The sequence below is a fragment of the Plecotus auritus genome (assembly GCF_963455305.1).
Source record: "Plecotus auritus genome assembly, chromosome: 6".
NCBI lineage: Eukaryota > Metazoa > Chordata > Mammalia > Chiroptera > Vespertilionidae > Plecotus > Plecotus auritus.
Genome location: NC_137773.1, coordinates 105,773,863 through 105,800,332, shown reverse-complemented (window position 1 = coordinate 105,800,332; position 26,470 = coordinate 105,773,863). Strand labels below are relative to the sequence as shown.

Below are 26,470 nucleotides of genomic sequence, written 5' to 3'. Positions count from 1 at the left end.
TTTGCAATGCTTAAAATTTTTTTAAAAGCAGAAATTCAGCCCTAACTGGTTGTCCAGTGGTTAGAGCGTCAGCCTGTAGACTGAAGGGTCTTGGGTTCAATTCCTGGTCAAGGGCATGTACCTGGGCTGCAGGTTCACTCTCCACCACCAGTCGGGGCATGTGCCAGAGGCAACATTGATGTCTTTCTCACATCAATGTTTCTCTCTATCCTCACCCCTCCTTTCCACTCGCTCTGAAAAGCAATGGAAAAAATATCCTCAGGTGAGGATTAACAAACAACAAAAAAATTTAAAGCAGAAATTCAGTGGTTTCTAGTATATTTAGTATCATTCCAGAACATTCTTATCACCCCTAAAATAAACCCCGTGACCATAAGCAGTCACCTGCTTGCCCCTGGGAATTGCGAATCTTTCTACTACATGAATATGCTTCTTCTGATTACTTTATATAAGTGGGTTCATACAATATGTGGCCCTTTGTTTCTGGCTTCTTTCACTGAGTATAGCTGATCACTGTGCCCCCCAATTTTTTCTTTATAAATGAGATAGAGGCTTCATGCTTATTGAAGGCAAGTGGTCAATTTGCTGTGACAATTCTCCAGCCTTGCACCTGGTCCAGCATCCCATGGGAAACAGGCCAGAGGCCCACAGATTTGCCAGCTCTCCCTGTGAGGTGCCTCTCACTTGCCCCCCATGTGCTAGGACAGGAGCACCAAGGATGGGTGTTCCCATTCCCATCCTGATCCTTCTGCCTGATCCTGGCAACTCCCATAACTCCCTGTGTATTACAAAACCCTCACATCTCCCAGCCTCCCAGACCGAAGATCCGAAATCACACTCAGCAGCATTACTCAGAGCCTCCAGGCATACTAAACTCTGGTAATGTGCTGTGAGTGTCCTGAGATGAACAAGTCAGGTGTTATCAGTCTACTAAAAGCTCACACAAATTGATGAGAACCAAAGGGTCAAAGATCAGAAATTGACACTTCACAGGAGGGGGAAGAGAGTCAACAAACATCAGTGTCTGCACAGAGTTGTAACAGTGGGGCCATGGGCAGGGGCTGGTCAAGGTGAAGATTATTGCAGTGCTGCCAGGACCCCAACATCAGCTTTCCTCAGGGGTGGTGGTCATGTTCATCTGCAAGACCCTGTGGAAGATGCTTGCTAGCATATGAAAGGGCTCATAGTCTGACCTTGTGGTTATACCACTGAAAATTATCCTGCACCACCCAGGGAAGGTCTATCCAAAGTAAGACATTTCTTACAGTTTTTAATGAGGTACCCTTGGGTTGGCAACAATCCAGACACCCAGTGATGAAGCTGGCTTGGTGAATTGTTCATGCACTAAAAATGACAGTAGGAGGCCCCCAACCACATAGAGTAAGAGTAGCTCCCTAGGCTGAGCTCTGGGGATGCAGTTTAATCTTCATGGTGAGCCTGTGAGTTGGGTCCTATTAGCCTCATTTTATAGAAGGATCAAGTGGGCCCAAGGTCACACACTCCTGGAAGAGGAGCAGAAGGGGGCCAAGGGCCAGGATCAATGGAGCTCAGAACTCATGCATGGAACCTTGATGCTAAAAGTGCTCATGATTTAAGAGATAAGTGCAGGGTACAGAGTTGTACCTATCCTCTGAGGGTCTTCCACCTTTGGCTGGATGGGTGTGGAGGGTGTGGGGGACAGAGAAAGCGAAGAGATGGTCCAGCCAGCACTGAGGGAGGCCCAGCCCCAGGGCCAATGGGCAGGAGAAAGGACTAAGCAGGATTCTGATAGGTGGTGGGGGCCTGGGAGAACAGAGGGGTTGGTGGGAAGGGGAGGGAGGTTTACATGGACCACTCAGAAGGAAGGCACAGCCTGGTGGGAGTCTTTTGTCTGTGGTGGCATCTGTGGGTGTTATTTCCACTCCCCCACCTAACCAGGGCCCAGTGGCTTAAGATGCTTGAGTTTGAGGCAAGGGGATGCCTCAGTAGTGCAGTTAAAGTGATGGCTTCAGATCCACATGGGGGACAGAAAATCCAAAGGCTGTGGAGAAAGGTTTGCCTTCATCTTTGTACCTTCCCACTTCCAGATGCGCTGCCGTCTTACTCAGTTGTATCCTGGGTGTATGAATTCATTAGGGCTGCCATAGCAAAGCATAGACTGGATGGCTTATGGACAACAGAAATTTAGTTTCTCACAGTTCTGAGGTGAGAAGTCCAAGATCAAGATGTTGGCGGGTTGGTTCCTTCTGTGGCCTCCTTCCTTGGCATGTAATGGCCATCTTTTCTGTGTCCTCACACGATCTTCCCTCTGTGTGTGTCTGTGTCCTAATTTCCCCTTTTTATAAGAACACCAGTCAGGTTGGATCAGGGCCCACCTAATGACCTAATTTTAACTTGACTACCTCTTAAAGGCCCGATTTCTAAATACAGTCATGTTCTGAGGTCCTGGAGTTTAGGACTTCAACATACAAATTTGGGGAGGATACAATGCAGCCCATATATAACACGGGGAAAACATGTGATTCCGCTACAGCTCACTGGGTGTCAGCAGGGGTGGGTATAGGAGCTCAGGTGACCCTGGTCACCTGAGGGTACTGCCTGGTCTTCCACAGGTCAAGGAGCCAGGATTCTGAGGTTTGGACACCCCGTTCTCTGGCAGCTAGGGCTGACATTGGACCCCAACAGGAGGACAGTACTATACACCAAGGGCTTGGACTTAGTGAGGGGCTACATGGAAATGCACAGAGGCTGGCCAGGCAGCTACAACCAGCATAGGGGCAGTGAGGGAGAAACTCAGGAGCCTGTAGTAGTCAGGATAGGCCATCTCCCCAGACCAGCCCTCCCACTCCCAGGAGCAGGGTTTTTCCTGGGCTTACCCCCAGGGAAGTCCCACTGGACACATGCTCACCTTCCTCCTCCCCTCTGAGTTGTTGTATCAGGGCTTTCCCTACCCATATCCCTGCTGCCCTCTTTCCGTCCCTTACCCCCATCCCTTCCTCCAGAAATGTAGCTGTTCTGCTCCCACTGAGAGATGAGGCACACCCAATACAGGGGCTGGTTCTTGGTTAAGCAGTCAGCCAGCATGAGCCCTGCTTTCTCCAATCGTAGAGAGTTCCTAGAGGGGACAGCTGGGTCCTGTCCATCTTTGCATCCCCAGCACAAAGCACGGAGCCTATAGGCGTCAATAGTTTGCTGACCAAATGGACAAGCAGCAGAACCTTCTTGCAGGGACCAAGAGCAGTAAGACACTAGCCGGGATTTATCACATCCTGGCAGAGCCTACCCTGTTCCCCCCTACACATACTGGGTTAGGCCACCCAGACTGGGGTACCTTCCACTGTGGGTGAGGTGGGTACCCCACTCCTGCCCTGGCCCAAGGAGAACACGTATAACTCCAGGGTCACCACTGACAGGAGCACTGTGGGAATGAGCTGAAAGGGAATGCCTCAACCCAATCACGTCCTCCTGCTGTCAGGGGCCCTGTCACCTGCTGCCAAATGAATTTGAGTTCCCCAAACTTATTCCCCATCCAGTGATTGGCACAGTCTCAACAGGTGTCAGCACACCATCTGCCTCACTCACCTGCCCAGTGCAGGGACCCAGAGGTCAGAGCAGGTCAGGCCCAGGGCAGGGGTGGCGGGGAGGAAACAGTGTTCTTAGATCCATCTTCATGGGGCCCATGTCAGGCCCAGCCTTCACACTCCAGAGGTAGGAGCTATCAACCTCCACAAAGGCAGGCCAAGAGTCACTAAAAACAGCTTTTGCCAAGAAAGGCAGGATGGGGGCAGAAAGGCTAAAGGTCACTGAGCAGAAACCTCCATGAAGAAGTGGGGAAGTCCCTCTGGGTCTGGAGAGACAGCCAGAAAGTGACTAAGCAGGACTTCTCACTCTCAATGCCACTTACTTGGGCAGGAGGATTCTTTGTGGTGAGGACAATATTATGCATTGTAGGTTATTTAGCAGCATCTCTGGCCACTCCTCCCCAGCTATGACAGCCAAATATGTCTTCACACTTTGCCAGGTGTCCCCTGGGGGCAGAAGTGACCCATAGGAGAACCCCCACTTTGCAGAACCGAGCCTGGAAAGAGCAGGCTCTCCCTGCGCTGTTCCTTGTGCTGAGGTTAACAGCCTTCAGGTCACATCCATTCGGGTATTCATTTTCTGTCCCCTAACCCAAAGCCCCACCTGCCATCTTCCAGAACCAAGCCCACACATTGCTTCTCCCAAAGGGTGGTCCATGGGTCCCCATATTAGGAATGTGGCCCCATTGATGCTGTGGCAGGCTGAATAATGCATGTCCCCCCACACAAGATGTCCATGTTCTGATCCCCAGAACTTGGGAATATGACCTAAGGCAGTGGAGATGGGGAGATTTTCCTGGATTATCTAGGTGGGTCCAGTATTATCACAAGGCTCTTTATGAGATGGAGGCAGTAGGGTTCAGGTTAGAGGAGATGTGAGGATGGAAGCAGAGTCAGAGAAAGAAGTTAGAAGATGTTACACTGCTGACTTTGAAGATGGAGAAAAAGGTTGTGAGCCAAGGCATGCTGATGGCCCCTAGAAGCTGGAAAAGGCATGGACATGGATTGCCCCTTAGAGCCTCCAGAAGGAAGATAGCACTGCCAATGCCTCAATTATAGGACTTCTGCCCTCCGGGACTATAAGATAATAAGTTCGTGATGTTATAAGCTACTAAAGTTGTGGTAATTTGTTACAGCAAATGCAGGGAATTCATACAGGCATCTACTCTGAAACTCCGAGTCAGGGAGAGCTGCTGGGTGGTCAGGATGGTATTTGCCTCTCTTGGCATGAGCTATGGTGCACAGTGGTGCTGTCTATCTCCCACTAGGTGGGGAGGACTCAATGTACAAAAAAGGTTGGGGGTCCGGACTTGAGTGTACCAGACTTCCTAGGCTTAGAAAGAGAAGCATTTTTTTAAGGTTATGCTTATAAAGACCAAAAAGTCCCAATTGTTTCTTCACGTAGATGACTTTGAAGCTTCCCACATTCAACACGCCCTGGGCCAATTACCTCCCTCCCCCAAGAGAAGATATCTTTGATCTTTATAGCCAACGTTAAAGGGAAAATGAGTTTTTTGTTGCAGAAATTAACTGTCAAATGGGCACAATATATGAAGCATCTCCAAACCTTTCACAGGTAGCTAAAATACCAAAGGAGGTTTCGTGTGGTCTCTGCCTGATCCCAGAGAAAGGGATCAGGAACAGAATCTTGAAAAAATGTTCTTGTCTCACAAATGATGAAAAGTGTGTATGTAGAGGGAACAGGGCACAAAGGGGCTGTGTCTCAGAAGCAATGGAGGAGAGAGCCTAATGGAAGGAATGGCTAGGGAGGCTGAGGGTGACGGGCAGCTATTAGGTTTCAATCTAAAGCTAGTGCAGGAGTTCAGGAGTGGGAGGTGACAGGGAAAGAGGGGCAGGGAGTAAGGCAAGAAAGGATCAGAGATGCTGGGTTTCTTGGGGTTGGGGAGACTTGAGAGCTGTTCTTGGCATTTATCCATTGCCAAAAGGGGTGGCTGTGGAAACAGGAAAAAGTGATACGTGGTGAGAGAAGAGTGCTGATGAGCATATTAATCATGTTAGTGTCTTTGTATTATTATTATTATTATTATTATTTAGAAAGAACACACTTTAATGGGAAGAGAGCACTGCATGATGGGCATTCTACACATCATGCTGAGAAAGGTACATAGTATACAGGATATTTTGCTAATGATCAACAGTAACGTAGCTTCCTCTGGGCAACTTCCCCAACCTTATTCTCCAACCTCCAAGGGGTCAAAGCACTTCCAACCATTTCCTTGAAGGCAACTGTGGTTTGCTAGAGATAGAGCCCCTCAGGGATGCCTTCTTGTTTTTTATACAGAACATTTTCTTTAGATTTTTTTGAAGTCTTCATTTGTTACTTTTATTCTCTGTCTTTCAAAGCCATCAGACCAGCTTTTGTACAGATTGCCTTGATATCAGCACCAGAGAAGTTATCTTTATCCGTGATCAAGTTGTCCAGTGTTACGTCATCAGCCAGCATCATTCTGCCTGTCCAGATCTAAAAGATGCTTCTCATTCTTTTCATTGGGCAGGGAACTCGATCTTCCTGTCAATATGGCCTGGTCTGATAAGTGCTGGATCAAAAGTTTCTATTTGGTTTATGGCCATGAAAACTTTTACATCTCCCCTTAAATCAAATCCACCCAACTCTCCAACAGTTCCAACTATTCCAACACTGTACGCTGAATTTCTCTCCACACTAGAATTTGAATCATAGCTTTTTGTCCCAATGGCATCAATTTCATCAATAAACATGCTGGATGGTGCATTCAGCAACTCGAAACAATTTCAAAATGAGTTTAGGCCCATTGCCTATGTACTTCTGAATAAGTTCAGAGCCAACCACACTCAAGAAAGTGGCTGAGATTTGGTTTGCTACTGCTTTGGCTAATAAGGTTTTGCCCGTGCCAGGTGGACTATAGAGAATGACGCCCGAAGGGGGATTTAAACCCATCTCTTCATAATATTCAGGGTGAGTGAAAGGAAGCTCCAGATTTCTTAATTTCCTGGATTTGGTTGTCCAACCAAATGAAGTCATAAGGGCCTTTTCCACCTTCATCACTGTGACCAAGGGAACTGTGTGATCCATCAGCACCCCTATCATGGTAGGTGCTGGTGGTTAAACAGGACAGAGCAGCCCGGTTTCAGCCGATCCTTGTCTACAAATGGAAGAATGTTAACATAGTGTTCTGAGCCCACAGATGTAGACAGTATGGTGTGATTGTCATCAATGATTTCTTCTAAGGTTTTAACTGACATTGGGGTCCCCCTCAGATCATCTTCTTTGCTCTTTCCTCCTCTTGCTTTTCTTCTACATGCTTCCTTTGTTCTTGATTTCTCATGAATTCTTCCTCCATGAGAAGATAGTGTTTAATTCTAACTTAAATAATTTTAACCAGCACTGAATGTGAGGTATCACCAGTGGCAGTTTGCTGGCAGCATCTGGTCCCTTTGTTTTCTTCTTTTACCCTACTAGTTGGTACAGGAGGTTATTTTTTTTTTAATCTTCACTGAAAGATATGCTTATTGATTTTAGAGAGCGGGGAAAGGAGAAAGAGAGAGAGAGAGAGAGAGAGAGAAACATCAATGTGAGAGAGGACATCAATTGGTTGACTTCCATATGTGCCCCAACTTGGGATCAAATCTACAACTTTTTGGTATACAGGACAATATTCCAACCAACTGAGCCACACCAGCCAGGGCAGGAGGTTCATGTTTGTTTTTCTTGTCCTGTCATCTTTCTTGCCACCTCGAAGACCATGACCATCATTCTGACGTTGGTCCATCTTGACTCATCTGCTCAATCATGTTTTTTATTTTCAGTATTTTATGTTTTTGACATTTTGAGGCCTTGCTGATCTGGGCCTGACTGCCCCTCACAAAGCTAGTTAATTCCTAGAGATAGCAAATGACTCTCCTGGGAGTGGGCTTTTCAAACAACCAATCCAGAGCTCACACTCTAGAACTCCTATTCCAACCACCTTCTTTATTAGGCTCTCACACTCCAGGAGGCAATATCCCCCAGCCGTAATCACCCCAGGGCCAGGTATCAGGCAATTAGGGACAGCACCTGTGCCCCAGAGCCAGCTAAAATTATTCACACTGGCCAATTTCAAATATGCTTACCTTGCAGTAAAGTCAATTAAAATTATCCAATTTGAGAAGTCAAAAGAAAAACAATGAAGATACATGGCAGAACATGAGACTCCTTTGGGATACTATCAAGTGTAAAACATACAGGTAATGGGAGTCCCAGAGGAATAAGAGGCAAAGAGAAAGACTATTTGAAAAAATAATGGCTGAAAACTTCCTAGATAACAGTCATGGGTCTATACATCCAAGAAGCTCAACAAACTCTAAGCAGGATAACTCATTATAATCAGATTGTAAGTCAAGTTAAAATTAGGTCATTATAATCAGATTGTAAGATAAAGACAAAGAGAATCTTAAAAGCAGCAAGAGAGAAGTAACTCTATCACATACAAGAGATCTCCAAAAAGATTAACAGCCAATATTTTTTTATCAGACATCGTGGAGGCCAGCAAACAGTGAATGATATTTAAAGTGCTGAAAGAAAAAAGTCAACCAGGAGTTCTGTATCTGGTAAAAGACGTGCAAAAATGAAGCTTAGATATTCCCAGATAAACAAAAGTTAAGAGAGTTTGTGGCTAGTAGACCTGCCCGGCAAGAAATGCTAAAACGTGTCTTTCTTCTTTTAGGAGAAATGAAAGGACACTAGATAGCAAAGAACACTGGTAAAGGTAACTACATAAGTAAGTATAAAAGACAGTATTATTGTATTGTTGATTTGTAACTCCTCTTTTTTTCTATATGATTTAAAAGACAAGGCATGGAACAATAATTATAAAGCTATTTTAGTGAGAATACAACATATAAAGATGTAATTTGTGATAATAACACAAAGGAGAAGGAATGAAGCTGTATATGAGCAGAGTTTACATACTATTGAAGTTAAGTAGGTATTAATTCAAACTAGATTGTTACAAATTGAAGATATTAACTGTAATCCCCAGGTAACCAGTAAGAAAATAACTAAAAATATACAGAAAAGGAAACAATAAGGGGATCAAATGGTACACTAAAAAATCAAATGGCCCAGCCAGTGTGGCTCAGCAGTTGAGCATCAACCCATGAACCAAGAGGTTGCTGGTTCGATTCCCAGTCAGGGCATGTGCCCAGGTTTCGAGCTCAGTCCCTTAATAGGGGATGTGCAGGAGGCAGCCCATAGATGTTTCTCTTTCATCGATGTTTCTATCTCTCTATCCTTCTCCCTTCCTCTCTCTAAAATCAATAACATATATTTTTAAGTAATCAAGTAAACACAAAGGTGGTATTGGACAAATTGAGGAACAATAAAGGTATAAGACGTTCCTTTAAAACAAGTAGTAAGAACTAAGTTTTTCCTTATCATAATTACTTTAAATGTAAAAGTATTAAACTCTCCAAATAATTTTAAAGTGGATACTGACAGAATTGGTAAAAAAATGTGACTATTCTGTCTAAAAGGGACTCATTTTATTTATTAACTAGTGACCCAGTGCACGAAATTCGTGCACATTAAAAGGGGATTAATTAGAGGAAATAATTTAATATTGCTACTTGTCCTTTCTCTATAATAGAAGTGTCAGAGATTAAAGAAAATTAGTAAAATGTATATGAAAACCTTTCTCCTGTCAGAGTCTGGGGCACACCACGGGAACCAGAGTCAAATCCCCGCCCGCCCACTTGCACCTCAAAATTGCGTGAGACCCAGACCCAGCCGCCCCCCCCACCCAATTGGGCTAAATCCAGACCCAGCCTGGGCGTAGCCTCCTGTCCCCTGGCCTGGCGCCAGGACGGGGGGCATGGCCTGAGGTCCCCCAGCCCAGACCAGGGCGGGGGCGTGCCTTCAGGTCCTTCATTAAGCCCCACCAGGTGAGGGACACAGCCTGAGATCTCCTGTCAAGCCCCGCTGAGTGGGGAGCATGGCCTGAGGTCCCCCGTCAAGCCCTGCCAGGCGGGGGGGTGGGGTGGGGGGGGAAGGGCTCAGCCTCAGGTCCCCAGTCGAGCCCCACTGGGCGGGGGCGCGGCCTGAGTTCCCCCGGCCCAGCACTAGGGGTGCACCTTGAGGTCCCCTGTCAAGCCCCGCTGGGTTAGGGGCACGGCCTGAGGTCCCCTGGCCTGGTGCTGGGGCAGGGGGCATGGCCTGAGGTCCCCTGTCAAGCCCTGCTGGGCGGGGGGTGCAGTCTGAGGTCCCCCGGCCTGGTGCCAGGGTGGGGGACATGGCCTGAGGTACCCCGGCCTGGCGCTGGGGCGGGGGGAGCAACCTGAGGTCCCCTAGCCCAGCACCAGGACGGGAAGTGCACCTTGAGGTCCCCCATCAAGCCCTGCCGGGCGGGGTGTGTGGCCTCAGGTCCCCTGGCCTGGCACTGGTGCAGGGGGTGCGGCCTGAGGTCCTCCAGCCTGACTCCAGGGCAGGGGGCATGGCCTGAGGTCCCCTGTCAAGCCCCACGGGGGTGGGGGAGGGCGTAGCCTTAGGTCCCTGCTGATTGCTCCTTAAGGCTCCTTATGGGAACTTGGCCTCAGCTGTGAGTGCAGCCATCTTTGTGACGGAGTAATGGTCAGTTAGCATATTCCCTCTTTATTAGATAAGAGGATAATTGTTTATTGTTTTTTAAAAAATATATTTTATTGATTTTTTACAGAGAGGAAGGGAGAGGGATAGAGAGTTAGAAACATCGATGAGAGAGTGACATCGATCAGCTGCCTCCTACACACCTCCTTCTGGGGATGTGCCCACAACCAAGGTACATGCCCTTGACCGGAATCGAACCTGGGACCGTTCAGTCTGCAGGCTGCCACTCTATCCACTGAGCCAAACCGGTTAGGGCTATAATTCTTTATTGTTTAAAGTATTACATATGTCCCCTTTATTCCCCCATTGACCCCCTCCAGCTCACCCCTAACCCCTACCCCAGGCCTTCAGCACCCTATTGTCTGTGTCCATGGGTTATGCATATATGCATACAAGGTCTTTGGTTGATTACCTCCCACTCACCCATCCTCCCCTGCCTTCCCTCCAAGATTCCGCACTCTGTTCCATGCTTCCAAGTCTCTGGATCGACTTCATTCATCAGTTTATTTTATTACTTAGATTCCATATATGAGTGAGATCATGTGATACTTGTCTTTCTCTGATTGACTTATTTTACTTAGTATGATACTCTCCAGGTCTAAAAAGGACTCATTTTAGACCCAAAAAATTTGAAAACAGAAGAGTGAGAAAAGAATATCTTATTTTTTATTTTTTATTGTTGACACTATTACAGATGTCCTCCATTCCCCCCCCCTCCCCACACACACACCTTTGCCTACCTCTACCCATCCCCTGCTTCCCTCCCCTGGCAGGAAAAGACATTCTATGCAAATAGTAACCAAAAAAGAGCTGGAATAGCTATACTAATATCAGACAAAAAAAAAAGATTTAAAGTTAAAAGTTGTTAAAAGAAACAATGAAGGATAAAAGGGTCAATCTATCTAGAGCAGTGGTCAGCAAACTCATTAGTCAACAGAGCCAAATATCAACAGTACAATGTTTGAAATTTCTTTTGAGAGCCAATTTTTTTAAACTTAAACTTCTTCTAACACCACTTCTTCAAAATAGACTCGCCCAGGCCGTGGTATTTTGTGGAAGAGCCACACTCAAGGGGCCAAAGAGTCGCATGTGGCTCGCGAGCCACAGTTTGCCAACCACTGATCTAGAGGATATATTAATTATAAACACATATGTACTAAACTACAGAGGCCCAAAATATGTGAATCAAACACTGGCATAATTGAAGGGAGAAATAGACAATTCTGCAATATATTTGGAGACTTCAATATTCCACTTTCAATATTGCTGTAACTTAACTGATATTAAAAAAAATTTCACCCAGTAACAGTAGAATATACATTTTCTCAAATGCATATAATACATTCCTCAGTATAGACCAAATGCTAGGCCACAGAATAAGTCTCAATAGATTTCAAAAGATTGAAATCTTTTGAAGATATCTTCTCTGAACAAAATGGAATGAAGCTAGAAATCAATCACAGAGGGAAAACTGCAAAACATCACGCTCTCAAATAACCGATGGATGGATGGATCAAAGAAGAAATAAAAAAGGAAATTTTAAAATACTTTGAGATGAATGAAAACAAAAACACAACATACCAAAATCTATGAGATGCAGCAAAAGTAGTGTTCAGAGATAAATTTATAGTTGTAAATGCCTACATTAAAAAAGAAGAAAGATCTCAAATAGATAACCTAACTTTATACCTTAAGGAACCAGACAAAGACGAGTAGGCTAAACCTAAAGCTAGCACAAAGAAGGAAATAATAAAGATTTTAGTGGAATAGAGAATAGAAAAATAATACAGAGCATCAACAAAACCAACAGTTGGAAAAGATTAATGAAATTGACAGCTTTACCTAGACTAAGAAAGAAAAAACAAATACTTGACAGAAATACAAAGGTTTATAAGAGTAACTATGAACAATTGTATGCCAACAAGTTAGATAACCTATATGAAGTTAACAAATTCATAGAAACAAACTACCAAAACTGATTCAAGAAGAAAATAGAAAATCCAAGTTCTATGGTTTTACTTTTCCCTCTAAACAGATGGTTTTCAAAGTATTTTCAGAGTCTCAAGTGTTGCCACATATCTGGAGTGGATGGGGACGATGAGATGGGAGTGCTTTGTGGCCCCCAGGTCCTGGTTGAACCACACAGCTCTATTTACAGTTGACCCTTGAACAACGGGTTTAAACTGTGTGGGTCCACTTATGTGGTTTTCTCTCAATAAATATACAATCGGTCCTCTGTATCCCTAGGTTTCACATCCACTGATTCAACCAACTGCACATCAAAAACCGGTATTTTTGATCCACAGTGGGGAATCCATGGATGCAGAGAGCCAACTGTATACATTGTTCTGTGCCATTTTATATAAGGGACTTAGGCATTGGAAGATTTTGGTATCCGAGGGGTGTCCTGGAACCAATCCTCTGTGGATACTGAGGGATCACTGCAGTTAAATTTTGGTGGAGTCAAAAATTAGATGCAGATTTTTGTTGTTAATCTTCACATGAGGATATTGTTTAGAGAGAGAGGAGGGGAAGAGAGAGAAACAGCGATGTGGGAGAGACACATCGATTGTTTGCCTCTTGCATATGGGGATCAAAGATCAAACCTGCACCCCAGGTATGTGCCCTTGACTGGGAATCAAACCCATGACCTTTTGATGTGAGGGCTGATGCTCTAATCACCAAGCAACACCAGCCAGGGCTATATACAATTTTTTTACTGCATCAGCAGGGAAGGGGAGTTTCCACCCTAACCCCTATGTTATTCAAAGGTCAACTATATTTTCATTTGTTTTCTGTTGGGGGGGTATGAAAGATTCTGCACAGAATTTCTTAAAGAGTTGAATACCCTTGGATTTGACCTTGATAATCCTGTGAAGAAGAATCTGGTGAGGTGGAGGCATCAGGCTGGGTGAGTGAGGGGCAGTGCCTGGCTGGGCCTGCTTTGAGGAAGGACATGTCCAATTGTGGCAGCCAGAGGGAGCTGCTGTTTCTGACAGAAGTCCTGCCCGGCTGAGCAGGCCTTCACTTTGGCCCTGCAGGAGGAAAAGGGCTGGTCCCACTCTTAGCCTGGGCTCCTGTTTGATTGGCTATTGAGGGTCCCCTATAAGTCCATATGAATTTTAGGATCTGCTTTTCCATTTCTGCAAAAAAGGTAATTGGTATTCTGATAGGGATTTCATTGAATCAATCTAAATCACTTTGGGGAGTATTACCATCTTTTTAAAAAAAGTGTTTTTATTGATTTGAGAGGGTGGGTGAGGGGGGGGGGGAGAGAGAGAGAGAGAGAGAGAGAGAGAGAAAAACATGGATGGATTGGGTGCCTCAAACCCACAATCTGGGTGTGTATCCTGACCTAGAATCAAACTGGTGACCTTTTGGTGCATGGGACAATGCTCAACCAACTGAGCCACACCAGCCAGGGCAGTATTGCCATCTTATCAATGTTAAGTCTTCCAATCTGTGAACATGGATTATCTTTCCATTTATTTAGCTTTTCTTGAATTCTTTTCAGCAATGTTTTATAGTTTTTAGTCTGTAAGTTTTACATTTCCTTAGTTAACATTTATTACTATGTACTTTATTATTGGTTTTTTATTTTTTTGTTTTTAACTTAATTTATTTTATTTTTTCATCACCATTTATCCCTGATATACCCTCTTCCACCTCCACCCTTCCATTCACCACACTGTTGTCCATGACCATGAGTTCTATCTCTCTTTTTTTTCTTTTTTACTCAATCTCCTCCCCACCTCCCCCCCGCCCCCCCCCCCCTACCTCCAATAAGCCCACCACCACTAGCGTTGTCTGCCTGTCTCTATTTTGTTTGGTAGTTCAGTTTGTTCAATAAATTCCATATATGAGTGAAATCATATGGTACTTGTCTTTCTTTGACTGCCTTATTTCACTTAGCATAATGTTCTCCAGGTCCATCCATGCTGTTGCAAAGGGTAAAATTTTCTTCCTTTTTACAGCAGAATGGTATTCCATTGTATACAGGTACCACAGCTTTTGTATTGACTCATCTACTGATGGACACTTGGGCTGCTTCCAAATCTTGGCTATTGCAAATGTCACTGCAGTGAACATAGGGATACATATATTCTTTCGAATTAGTGTTTCAGGTTTCTTTGGATAAATTTTCAGATGAAATCGCTGGGTCATAAGGCAGTTCCATGTTAATTTTTTGAGGTAACTCCATACTGCTTCCCACAGTGGCTGCACCAATCTGCATTCCCACCAACACTGCAAAAGGGTTCACTTTTCTCCACATCCTCACCAACACTTGTTTGTTGATTTATTGATGATAACCATTCTGACAGGTGTGAGGTGATATCTAATTATGGTTTTGATTTGCATTTATCTGATGATTAGTGAGCATCTTTTCATATGTCTATTGGCCATCTGTATGTCCTCTTTGGAGAAGTGTCCATTCATGTCCTTTGCCCATTTTTTAATTGGATTGTTTGAGTTTTTTTGTGTTGTGTTTTATAGTTCTTTATGAATTTTGGATATTAACCCCTTATCAGATGTATCTTTCGGTGGGTTGTCTTTTGATTTCGTTGATGATTTCCTTTGCTGTGCAAAAACTCTTTAGTTTGATGAGTCCCATTTTTTAATTTTTAATTTTGTTTCTCTGGCCTGAGGAGATATATCAGAAAATACTGCTACAAGAAATGTCCAAGATTTTACTGCCTATGTTTTCTTCTAGGATTTTTATGAGTTTACTAGAGGCCTGTTGCAGGAAGATTCCTGCAATAGGGCTTCCTGCGGTGGTCTGCTTTCCTCCCTTCTCCCCCCTCCCCATCTGCTTCCCTCCCTTCACCACTGCCCCGCTTGCTTGCTTTTCTGCAGCTTCGCTCCCTTCTGCAGCACTTGGCTTCCTTCTACGCTGTCTTCAGTCTTCGCTCTGCGCCTGGATATGCAAATTAACTGCCATCTTGGTTGGGTTAATTTGCATACTCGCTCCTGATTGGCTGGTGGACGTGACTGGTCGGCGTGGCTTGTGGACGTAGCGGAGGTATGGTCAATTTGCATGTTTCTCTTTTATTAGATAGGATTCTTGTGTGCAGTGTAAGACGGTGGTCTAGTTTCATTTTTTTGCATGTATCTGTCCAGTTTTCCCCACACCATTTATTGAAGAGACTGTCTTTGCATGTTTTTGCCTCCTTTGTCAAATATTAATGGACTGTAAAGGGGTGGGTTTATTTCTGGGTTTTCTAGTCTGTTCCATTGGTCTATATGTCTTTTTTTTATGCCAGTACCATTCTGTTTTTATTACTATGTCCTTTTTATTTATTTCTATAAGGACGGTAGTTATGTTCCCACTTTGATTTCTAATCTTAGTTATTTTTTTCTCTCTCTTCTAGGTCCCTGTTTTCCGTCTTCTCAGCATTCATCAGTTGCTACTATAACCCCTTTGTTAGAAAAATAAAAATGACTACCCAACCTGGCGTATAGTAGACCTCAGTAAATATTTCCTGAATTATTTCTCGCTGATGTAGGGCTGTAAAAGAACTGGGAAAGCGACTTCGCCATAGCCCTCCAGGGAAGAGAGTCTGTTGATTTTTGAATCTTCTTTTGCCTGAGCTGATGGCCCTCCAGTGCATCTTCCACATGACCTTGGCAGAGCTATAACATAGACCTTACTACTATTCTCCCTTGGCTAAATCCTTCAGCAGCTCCCCAGTGCCCTCGATAAAGGTCACCCTTCTTAGTTCCCATGTGAGGCCCTGGGTAACCTGTCCCCCTTCCATCTTTCAGTATCCCACCTCGGCCATCCTGTAGGTCCCTTGGGCATCCTGAGCTGAGCTGGCCTCTGACACCTGCATGTCTTTGAGTTCTTCAGTGGTTGTTCCCTCCAGAGACCTGGTGAGGTGCCCTTTGTACCCCACAGCCTATGTACGTATAGACATTCCTCTAGAACACTGACCATGCAGTCTTGCAACATCCTATGAATATCATCCCGCCCCCCCACCCCACACACACACACACTGGTTTCAAGCCCCATTGGGAAGCCGTGCATCTATTGTCTGCCTGTGTGTCTGGCTCTCTGCACATCACTTGGCATCTGTTTTAAAATATAGGTTTTATTATGATGCAAGTATGGTGAAGTCAACCTATCAGGAGATGGTTGCCCTTAAAAGGACATTTTGCTGCTCTGGCCAATGTGGCTCAGTTGTTTGAGTGTCGTCCCATGCACCAAAAAGTCACCAGTTCAATTCCAGGTCAAGACACATTCCTGAGTTGCAGGCTTGATCCCTGGTAGGGGGCATGCAGGAGGCAGCCAATCAATGATTCTCTCTCATCGATGTTTCTATCTCTCTCTCCCTCTCCCTTCCTCTTTGAATTCAATAAAAAATATATATTTTTTAAAAAGACATGCTTGGAGCACAGAGTTTTTAGGGCAGTGAAATACTCTATTTTATCATCACGATGGGTACACATACTGTACACAGAATGTACAACACCAGGAGGGACCTGTAATGTAAACGATGGACTCTGGGTGATGATGATGTGTCAGTGTAGGTTTATCAGTGGCAACAAATATACCCTCTGGTGAGGATGTTGATAATGGGGAAGGCTGTGTAAGCATAGGGCATGGGGTATATGGAAACTCTCTGTCCTTCCCCTCAATTTTGCTGGGAAAATTAAACTGCTCTAAAAAAGAGTTGCCAGGCTGGCATGGCTCAGTGGTTGAGTGTCAACCTATGAACCAGGAGGTCATGGTTTGATTCCTGGTCAGGGCACATTCCTGATCAGGGCCCATGCCCAGGTTGTGGGCTTAATCCCAGTGTGGGCTATGCAGGAGGCAGCCGATCAATGATTCTCTCTCATCATTCATGTTTCTATCTCTCCCTCTCCTTCCTCTATGAAATCAATAAAAATATATTTTAAAAAATAATAAAAAACAGTCTTTCAGTGGCAGGTATGGCTCAGTTGGTTGTGCATTGTCCCTCATACTGAAAGGGTCACCAGTTGATTCCTGGTTGGGGCACATGCCCAGGTTGTGGGCTCATGGTGCGTGCAGGAGGCAGCCTATTGATGTTTCTCTCTCACATCAAAGGGTCTCCCTCCCTCTCCCTCTCTCTAAAATTAATAAAACCATATTTAAAAAAACAGTCTTAATAAAAAATATAAAAAAGAAACAACAAAAAATTATGAGCTGATCATTATCTGTGGCTAGAACTGCACTATCCAGTAAGGTGAACACCAGCCACATGTGGCTATTCGGCACTTGAAATGAGTTGCAGGTGGACCACAAACCACGTTTTGAAGACTTACTATGCAAAAAGGAAAATACCTCAGTCATTTTTATTTGGTTACATGTTGAAATAATACAGGGGTGGGCAAAAGTAGGTTAATAATAAATACAAGAAAAACTGTTGCGTACTCACAACTATAGCCTATTTTGCCCACACCTGTATTACTATTTCAACATGAGAGATGGGGTTAAACAAAATACATTATTAAAAATTTTTTTAAAGATTTTTAAAAATTGAGTTTTAGGGAGGTGGGGGGGCCGAGAGAGAAACATCGATGCCAGAGTGAAATATTGATCAGCTGCCTCCTGTACACCCTCCATGGGGGATAAAGCCCGAAACCCAGGCATGTGCCCTGACCTGAAATCAAATTGGCAACCTTTAGGTGCACAGACAATGCCCAACCAACTGAGCCATATTGGCCAGGACTACATTATTAAAAATTTTTTAAAGACATGTTTAATACAGCACTCAATAGTATGTATATGTGGAATGAAGCAGTCAGACCTAAGCTTGGAATTTGGACCCCACTTACTTGGTCAGGCAACTTAACCTCTCTGGACCTCAGTTGATTATTTTTTCCCTGTAACATGGGGATAAATAGTAATCCACTAGGGTTATTGTTAATTCAAACCACTCTCTTTAAAGAAATGCAGTTCGGGACCAGCGGGGGCACCTCCCTCCAACATAAAATGTGCATCATGGCTGTGATTCCATGCCCCATTGGCCATGGCTTTTTGGGCTCCAGATCCAGGATCCTGCCCTTGGCCCTAGGGTGTTTCTCTTTAAATTTCTATAGTTTCCCCACTCCTAGCAGGTCTAAAGTGGGTCTGTTTTTCTTCTCCTTTCCTTTCCTCCGCTCCCTGCCAATTACACAAAATAAAAGCTGGCCCAGTCTCTCAATCTACAGCCAGCTTCCAATTATGCCTGGAAAGAAAAGAAAAGAGAAGAAAAAAAAGCAGCTCATCCCTAGCATCTCCCTATTACTCAGGATTAGAGGCAGTGATTCTAACCTCACAGCATCTTGCTTCATTTTTGTCTTTTTAACATATTATTGATTTCAGAAGAAGGGAGAGGGAGAGAGATAGAAACATCAATGATGAGAGAATTATTGATCGGCTGCCTCCTGCACGCCCCCTACTGGTGATCAAGCCCACAACTTGGGCATGTGCCCTTGACTGGAATTGAACCCGGGACCCTTCATTCTGCAGGCCAATGCTCTATCCACTGAGCCAAACTAGCTAGGGCTCTTGCTTTGTTGTTTTGCTGCTTGTCTTGTCTGCTCTACACTGGGACCATCTGTCTTTTTCACTGCCTGACCCAGCACCCAGCTCAGTGCCTGGCATATAGAAAGTGCTGCTTGCTAAGTGAAGAATGAATGAGATAGCAAATGGCCCCAACACAGGTGTCCAGTGAGGATCAGTGACATCCTTGTCATCTTTCATGTTAGGGACATACCTGCTTCCTTACTGCTGTCACCCCAGGGCTGGTATGTAAAAGGTATCCAGAAAAACTGTGTGGAAGGGGTGAATGGAGCTTAGCAGTTTCTAAGAGCTTCTTGGGATGGGATAGGACCCTCTCCTCAGGGCCCACCAATCTCCCTTCTGAAGCCACCCCTGCCCCAGCCCCAGCCTCACCTGGCCCCCACAAATGCAGTAAGAGCAGGAGAAGCATAACAACTGAGGCCAAGGCTGAGACCAGTGCCAGTAGCCTGAGTTCCCTCACCCTGGCCATCAGTGCAGCTGCCCTCTGGAACACAAAAGTGGCTGGTTAGCCTGGGGGTGGAAGCCCCTCAAAGCTGGACTTGCAGAAGGGACCAGGACCAACCATATTGGGAACACACAGACACAATCTATAAACCAAGTCCCTGAAAGTCAGGTCAGAGGCTGGCAAGACACCTCCCCCCCCCTCCTCCCAACCTTCCTCTAGTTACTTGGCAACCACTGTGGATCTGGACCAGAGCAAGAGGCAACAGGGCATAACAGGAGACCAGGCCCATCAGACAGGACACCTGTCTCCCCAAGAGCTGCATGATGATGGGGAGGAGGAGAGAGAAGGGTCCCCAGCTGCTTCTCTCGGAGGCCACCTGAACTGGTGGGACCTTGAGGCACCAGAGGTTCAGGAAGACTGTAGGCAGCTCCTGGGGATGAGGGGGATTTGATATGCAAAAGCAACTGCAGAAGGACCCCCACTTCAGCTGGTTGTACTTCTCCAGTATCTTTCCTGATGACCCTTAGGCCTCTGCTCAATGGCCCTCTGCCATTAGGGAAGGGATTTTCCCCCGTTCCTTCACAGTATTTAAGAAAAGTTAATTTTCCTGGCCAAAAAGAGGCAAATGACTGGCCTCCTTGACCCTCCATCATCTCCTCTATAAAGTGGGCCAACGCTGAGCACCTGGGGAGATCCTCAAGCAGAGAAATAAGAAATACTCAGCCTGCAGAGCCATTGGTATTTCCTCTCACAGAACCACTGCCCACCCAGCTCTACAGTAGGGCCACCTGTGTATACCCACTAGGGTGCTTTTCACAGGGGGCCCTGCCCACCACCCTTGTACTGCAGCAGCCTGCCCTGCAGGCCATGGGGTGTAATCAGTCCCTAAGTTTGGCTCAGCTCCAGGCTGGAGACCACCCCCATCGGCTTCCATTGTCAGGACTGGTGACAGAACTGGTGACCAGGAAGCAGGAGGATGCTTTTGTCGCCACAGCTGCACTCATTTCACACGTGATGAGAAAGAAGGTCCCCTGGAGGCAGCTGTACGAACGGAAGAGGCCTTCCCTCTCCCGGTTGAGCCTTGACCTGAATATGTGGTCCTCCTCACATTCAGCAGCTGTGGTCCTTAGAACTGGGGGTTTTCATTTAGGGCTTCCGAACATCTTGTCTCCTGCCCAGACACCTGGGTCCAGAGCCAAGTCCAAGAACGTGCAAATCCCTGTCTGATAGGCGTTCTGGGTCCTCAGCTTCTCCGCCCTCCTGGTAAGGCTGCGCTGGAACAAACTGAGAGTGGGCGGGAAGAGGGACTCGCTCGCCCGGGACCTGGGCTAAGTCTGGATAACTACACGTCTTGGCCGCTGCCCACGGGCGGGGAAGGCAGGGGCAGTGGGCCGGAGGCTGGCCCGGGCTCGCCACGCCGCGTCCCCACGCCCGCAGCCACGCGGAGCCGCGGCGGGGCCCAGCCTCACCCACCCGGGACTGCAGCAGCGGGGATGGGACGGGGCGGGGCTGTAGGCTCCGCCCTGAGGTGTAAGCCCCACCCAGAAAGCTCTGCCCCGAAGTCCAGCGCCTTCATCAAGCCCCGCCCCACGCCAAGCCCCAACCAGCCAGCTTCGACTCAGCTACTGCAGGGGCGAGGAGCTGCCCCACCACGGCCCGGTGGAGCAGGAGAAATGAAAAAGGGGTGCAAGCTGTTATAAACACCGAGTTGTCTACAGCTAAGAATGACGGAAACTAAAAGTTACAAGCAGCCGGGCCTGTGTGGCTCCCTGGTTGAGCATCGACCCAGGCACCAAGAGGTCATAGGTTTGATTCCCTGTCAGGGCACATGCACGGTTGCAGGTTGGATCCCTGGCAGGGGGCATGCAGGAGGCAGCCAATTCATGTTTCTCTCTCACGTTGATGTTGATGTTTCTCATTGATGTTTCTATTTCTCCCCCCTCTGTCTAAAATCAATAAAAACATTTTTAAAAGTTAAAAGCAATCAGTTGTGAGTACTCTGCAGAGCTCCCTTTCCCCCACCTGCACCCCATCTTCCCTCCCCCACCCGCACCCCTATTTCAGCTGGGCCATGGGACCCAGGGAAAGAAGGGACGCCTATTAGTGTGGCGTTTATTCCTGGTGGTGTGGCTACATGGGGCTCCTGACTTTTCTTCCAAAACCAGAACATTTATTTGTTGTGGTTAATAGTTTTATTGAGATTATTTTCAAGAATATTCGATAAAATTCACATATGTATATTGCACCCATTGCAAGTGGGCCATTCTGTAGTGTTTACCGTATTCTCGGGGTTGCTGGATGCTCACCACTATCTAATTTCAGAACAAACAAAAAACACACCACCAATAACCCTTTTGCAGTCACTCAGTTTCCCCTCCTCCCAGCTCATGGCAACCACTAATTTTACTTTCTGTTTCTATAGATTTGCCTGTTCTCAACACCAGATCATTTCTGTGACGTAAGTCACCCCCATTGTGTGGAAGGAGAGAAAAGCCATGTGAAGTCAGGGCCCCGAGAGAACAGGTGGCTTGGGAGTGGGGAGCAGAAGTAAAGCCTCTTTCCTGGGCTCTAGGCAGCCTGACACCTGTCCACAAGAAGCCACCCAGGTGTTTGACAGAAGAGGGGATAGGAGGAGAAGAAAGGGTCCTTCAGGGAGAAAGCAGGGTGCTGGCTGAGAGGCCTGGGATAGGGAAGGAAGTCGTGGGGAGTCACAGGGTAGCCAGCCTTCAAGTGGCCTGGCAAGGCTGGGCTGTCCATCTGCATGCATCTTCAGCCTCTTATTGCCAAGGAAGCCAAACCCCTGTCGGTTCCACATCTGAGTAGTTAGTTGAGGGAGTCATTGTTTCCTGATTTGGGTCCTTTTCCCAGTTGCCCCCAACTCCTTCCACATGTATCCTGACCTTGGAGAGAGGAGCTAGAAAGAGAAACGGGAGAAGAGAGGAGGGCGGGGCAGGAGGGAGAAACCCGGAGGTGGAGTGGAGAACAGGTGAGGAGGGTGGAGAAGGGCAGGTGGTGGCAGGGTGGGGCTCCATCTATAAAGTGAGAAAGCCTGCTGGCTAGTGGGTAGGAGAGCTGGGCATACGCTCCAGAGGCTACAGGAGCCCCATAAGCTTTGGTAAGTGTCCCCTCGCTGCACTGAGACCAGCAGCTGATCTCCCAGGAGCCAATTGGCCCCATCTTCTGCTGCCTGCCTCCCTTGCAGAGGGTCCTGGCTTGAGATGGGAGCGGGGTGTTCCCAGTGCATGCTACTGTCCATTTGGGGTCCTCCTTACCCACCTCCCACCTCCCCTGTTACTCCTCAAGGATCAGGAGGAGAAGAAAAAATCTGCACCATGAACTTGTGGCTTCTGGCCTGCCTAGTGACCTGCTTCATAGACACCTGGGCCCCCGCTGTCCAAGCTCAAGGTACTGTCTGGGGCCATACCTACTCTCCTCCCCTCAGATTTCCCCCTACCCATCCATCCTTCTGTCTGCCCCCCACCTCCCATTTGCCTATCCCCTCCTCCAAAAGCCTGAGCTGATTTCCACCATCAGATTCTCTGACTGACAGCTACCCCATCCCCAGGCATGCAGAAACTCCTGGCATCTGTGCAGCTCCTTGGGGCTGCAGAATCCCTGTGGTGCCTCCACCAAAGCCCATGACCCAAGTCTTTCCTGCAGGGACTCCAGTCAGCCCAGGGAATGTGGGAAACAGAGGGTGGCTCCCAGTAGTGGCCTAGCCCCTTATCACCAGGGACACACTGCAGTGACTTCACCCTGTAGAGCCCTAGAGACTAGCAGAAAGGGTCCCCTTCCCAGCTTCCCCCAACCCAGGCTAACTGTGGTCAGGCTGAGGGTCACTACTCAGCCTTTATGGGCCTTAGTTTCCTCTTCTGCAAACTGGGGCTCCAAATTCCCACTGCAGAGAGAGGGGCATGAAGACCCAATGGACTAATGCCTGCAAAACTCTTGGCCCAGTGCCTGCCAGCAGCAACAATAATTACTGTTATTATTGGGAAATACCTTCCCTCCTCTCCCTAGATTAGGCACTTGAGGATTTTGGTGACTAAAAGCCAGTTCTGGGCATGCAATATCCCCAGAAGAGGAGCCCCGCCACTGTGTCCTCCATCCCAATGGACCCAGGGGAGGCAACTGAACCCCAGCAGCTGAAAGGGCAGGGTCGAGGTCCCATGGCCCCACCCGCCTGCCCCACCCACCCCTTACTAGGTCTGAGGCCTTCTCCTGTCCCCCAGCAGATCTTAGCCTTTGCCCCAGAGGGGGCTGGGCTTAGTTTCCATTGCCCTGGTATCAGAGGCCCATTCCAGCAGCCAGGCAAGCCCAGGCCCTTTGATCCTGGGGGCAGAGTGGCCCCCAGCTGAGGAACTGCTTGCCTGACACTGTGCCCCAGGATCCATTTGACTTCACTGCCCCTTGCTCTCTGGGGCCACTCTTGCCCTCCCTTCTACTCCTCCCTCTGGCTTCACTCTGCCAGGGCTTAGTCATGGCCACTCCAGGGGCCAATAGAGGGACAGATCCTTGAAGGCCTCTGTACCATCTTTTGCATCAATTCGTCCTTTGCTTCCAGACCTCTGGCACCAGCACCTCCTCCTCTGAGGGCCTCCCCTCCTAAACTTCCCCCTCCCAGCATAGATCAACTTCCTGGTCTCCTTGCTAGGCCAGGACATCCCCGATGACAACAGTGGGTCCAATTCCCCTCTGTTTATCCAGACATCTCGCCCTGAGTAGGAACTCTAAATGCTTTCATTCAACTGAAGGGTAAATGAACAGAGACCTCCCGGTCTCTGGTCAGGTGACTCAAAGAGGTCACTGATGGGGACAGAGAGGAGGTACCTGAGGTAGACCTAGGTGGGGAAAGGCCAATCTGGAGTAGGAACCAGGACATCAGGAACAGCAGGCCAGCCCACTCATTTTAGGAGGAGGGACCCAGATGGGAGTGGTGGACCTTGGCCCCTCCTCAGGGTACTGCATCTGCCCTCCTTGCCCTTTGTCCCAGAGCAGGAGTAGAAATGGCCTTGGTCTCCCATTGATTTTGAGGTCCTGGGCCCTTCCTATCCAGGGTCTCAGGCCCTCTCCAACTCCTGCCAGCTGTCCCCAAATCAAGGACCAAAGGTGAGCCTAATGGCTTCCTTATTACCTGGGCTGTCCCTCAGCCTCCATGGGGCCTGGGACAGTCATGATATGTTTGAGGGTGCCTACATCAGTGGCCGTGCCTGCATACCCAGTGCAAATGCAGCCACACAGACACAGAAAACTGAGCCTGGCCATGGCTGTGTTACTCATTGGTTAGAACGTTGGCCTGTGCACCCATTTCTATTCAAGGGCACATACCTGGGTTGCAGGCACATGCGGGAAAGCAACCAATGTGTCTCTCAAATTGATGTTTCTCTCTTTGCTTCCTCCCACCCTTCCTCCCTTCCTCCCTCTCTCTCTAAAAATCAATGGAAAAAATATCCTCAGGTGAGGATTAACAACAAAAATAAAAATACAAAAAAGAAAAGTGAGCCTGGGGTGACTGTGTGATTGCAGGCGTCTTTGAGGACTGCTGCCTGGCTTACCATCCCCATATTAAGAAGACTGTGCTCCGGCGGGCCCACAGTTATCAGCGCCAGGATGTGAGTGGGAGCTGTAACCTACCCGCTGTGATGTGAGTGGGACAATGGGGGCTAGGGTGGGTGGGAGCTCACACATAACTTTGCTTCCCACTTACACATTAACCTTGCACTTCACTCCCACTTGCACAGATTCCACTTCCCTCGCAGACATAAGATGGTGTGTGGGAACCCAGAGGCCAAGTGGGTACAAAATGGGATGAAGTTACTGAATAATCGAAAAAAGCATCACCAAGGCACCTCGGGAAACCTCCAAGGTGGGTGTGAGACCCCAGCCCGGCTGCAGGCTCCTGAGCTTCTCAACCCCCAAAGGAGGGGATTGCAGCCCAGCATGCTGACAGCTGCCCCTACCTGAAAGAAAGCCAGTTGCTGGCGAGTGGGAGACTGAGCAACTCTTTTAGTCAAAACACTTTCTATTGCCAAAGATGGGAAAGTCAAGCAAATGGGAAACTCATAAGCTCAAATGACCAGCCAATGGCTTTAGGCTTGTCTGGATCCAGGTGCTCAAAAGGTATTGGTGAATCTATTATCCATTTCTATTTCCATCTTTCTAACAGGTTCTCACACTATTGGGAAGAAGTTGAGTTCTGGAACCTACAGGGTTCCACCTGGCATCAGAAGCAGCGAGAGGAATGCCTCCCTCCCAACAACAGCTAATCCAGGTAAGGACTTGGATCATGTGACCATCTCTGGGCTCATCATGATGAGGGCTCATGATGAGCCCAGATTGGGTCGGGGACTCATCAGCAGAACCAAGGAGGGTTGGTTCTGTGGACAGTCCCACAGGTTCACATGAGAGCATCCTAGGTGTCCACAACTGACCCAGCCCAGGAAACTTCAGCTCCACTCCACTCTCTGTCACCTGCCGTCCTCTCCAGCCCTCTCCCATCTCGCCTGCAGGACTTTGAGACTGCACATCTCCAGGATCAATCAACACAAAATGGACTGGAGTTCTCCATCTGACTATGGCCTTGCCGCCCCCCAGTTGCTCTATCCTCCAAGCCAACTCTCAAAGCCCTGCCCCTGAGGCAGCTGTAAGGAGGGAGCTGGCCTCATTTCAAGCCCTTTGTTTTCTTTGAGAACCAGAGCCAGCCCTGGCCAACGGTTCTGATAGAAAATCATCAAGGTATACCACCCATTTGCAGTCTTTTGTCACCGACTCTGGGGCCACACCTGCCTGAGTCCCTCTGGGCCCTTGCAAAGTTCTAGTCCATCCATGGACACCCCTCTTGAGCTGTGCTTTTAAAAATAAACCTTTGGTGGGACATCATTCCTGTCTCTGTCACGTTTCATTATGGGGTGCCAGTCCCAACCTGTGCTGAATTTCACATGATCCCCTCTCACTCCAGAATAGCAGACACCTCCCGGGGGCCGAGTACTGGATTGCTAGATGTTGGACCAGGTGCATATTCAGCTGGTGACCTTGAGCAAACCTCTCATTCTCTTGCTGCCTCCTTCCTGGTTGTTAAAGTGGGGTCACATGCTTGCTTTGCCCAGGTCCCTGGGTTGTCATAACCAGCTAATGGATGAAGCTTCTGTGAGTTCTGATGGGTGCCCAGAAGCTCCTGATAGTTTGGCTGAACCAGACCCCAGGTAGGACACAGTTCAGTGACTGCTCTGCAGAAGAAGGAAGGGGCAAATTTCAGGGTCCAGGTCACCACTCAAACTCAATGTACCCAAATGTGCTGTCCTCAGGCAGCCCATATCCAT

The 26,470-nt window shown here is 47.4% G+C and overlaps 1 protein-coding gene and 1 pseudogene across 3 annotated transcripts in view; one reads left to right on the top strand and one right to left on the bottom strand.

Annotated features, from left to right (window-relative positions):
- Nucleotides 1–26,029, top strand: part of CCL25 (C-C motif chemokine ligand 25) — a 34,716-nt gene extending 8,687 nt beyond the window's left edge. Inside the window, exons 2-8 of one of the 2 annotated variants that reach the window (XM_080673493.1) lie at nucleotides 8,264–8,317; nucleotides 21,574–21,609; nucleotides 22,455–22,556; nucleotides 24,678–24,795; nucleotides 24,893–25,017; nucleotides 25,318–25,422; nucleotides 25,661–26,029. In XM_080673493.1, the coding sequence (XP_080529619.1) occupies nucleotides 22,484–22,556; nucleotides 24,678–24,795; nucleotides 24,893–25,017; nucleotides 25,318–25,422; nucleotides 25,661–25,668 (429 nt within the window). In that variant the 5' untranslated portion in view covers nucleotides 8,264–8,317; nucleotides 21,574–21,609; nucleotides 22,455–22,483 and the 3' untranslated portion in view covers nucleotides 25,669–26,029. Of the gene's footprint in view, nucleotides 1–8,263; nucleotides 8,318–15,033; nucleotides 15,200–15,548; nucleotides 16,553–21,573; nucleotides 21,610–22,454; nucleotides 22,557–24,677; nucleotides 24,796–24,892; nucleotides 25,018–25,317; nucleotides 25,423–25,660 lie in introns of those variants that run through there. The other variant, XR_013960869.1, reaches the window with a different exon arrangement.
- LOC308251793 (26S proteasome regulatory subunit 4-like) lies at nucleotides 5,818–7,330 on the bottom strand (annotated as a pseudogene). The gene is made up of 2 exons: nucleotides 7,254–7,330; nucleotides 5,818–7,005 (listed from the first exon to the last, which is right to left on the bottom strand). The product of its transcript is annotated as a 26S proteasome regulatory subunit 4-like (transcript).
- Nucleotides 26,030–26,470: the final 441 nt, after the last annotated feature.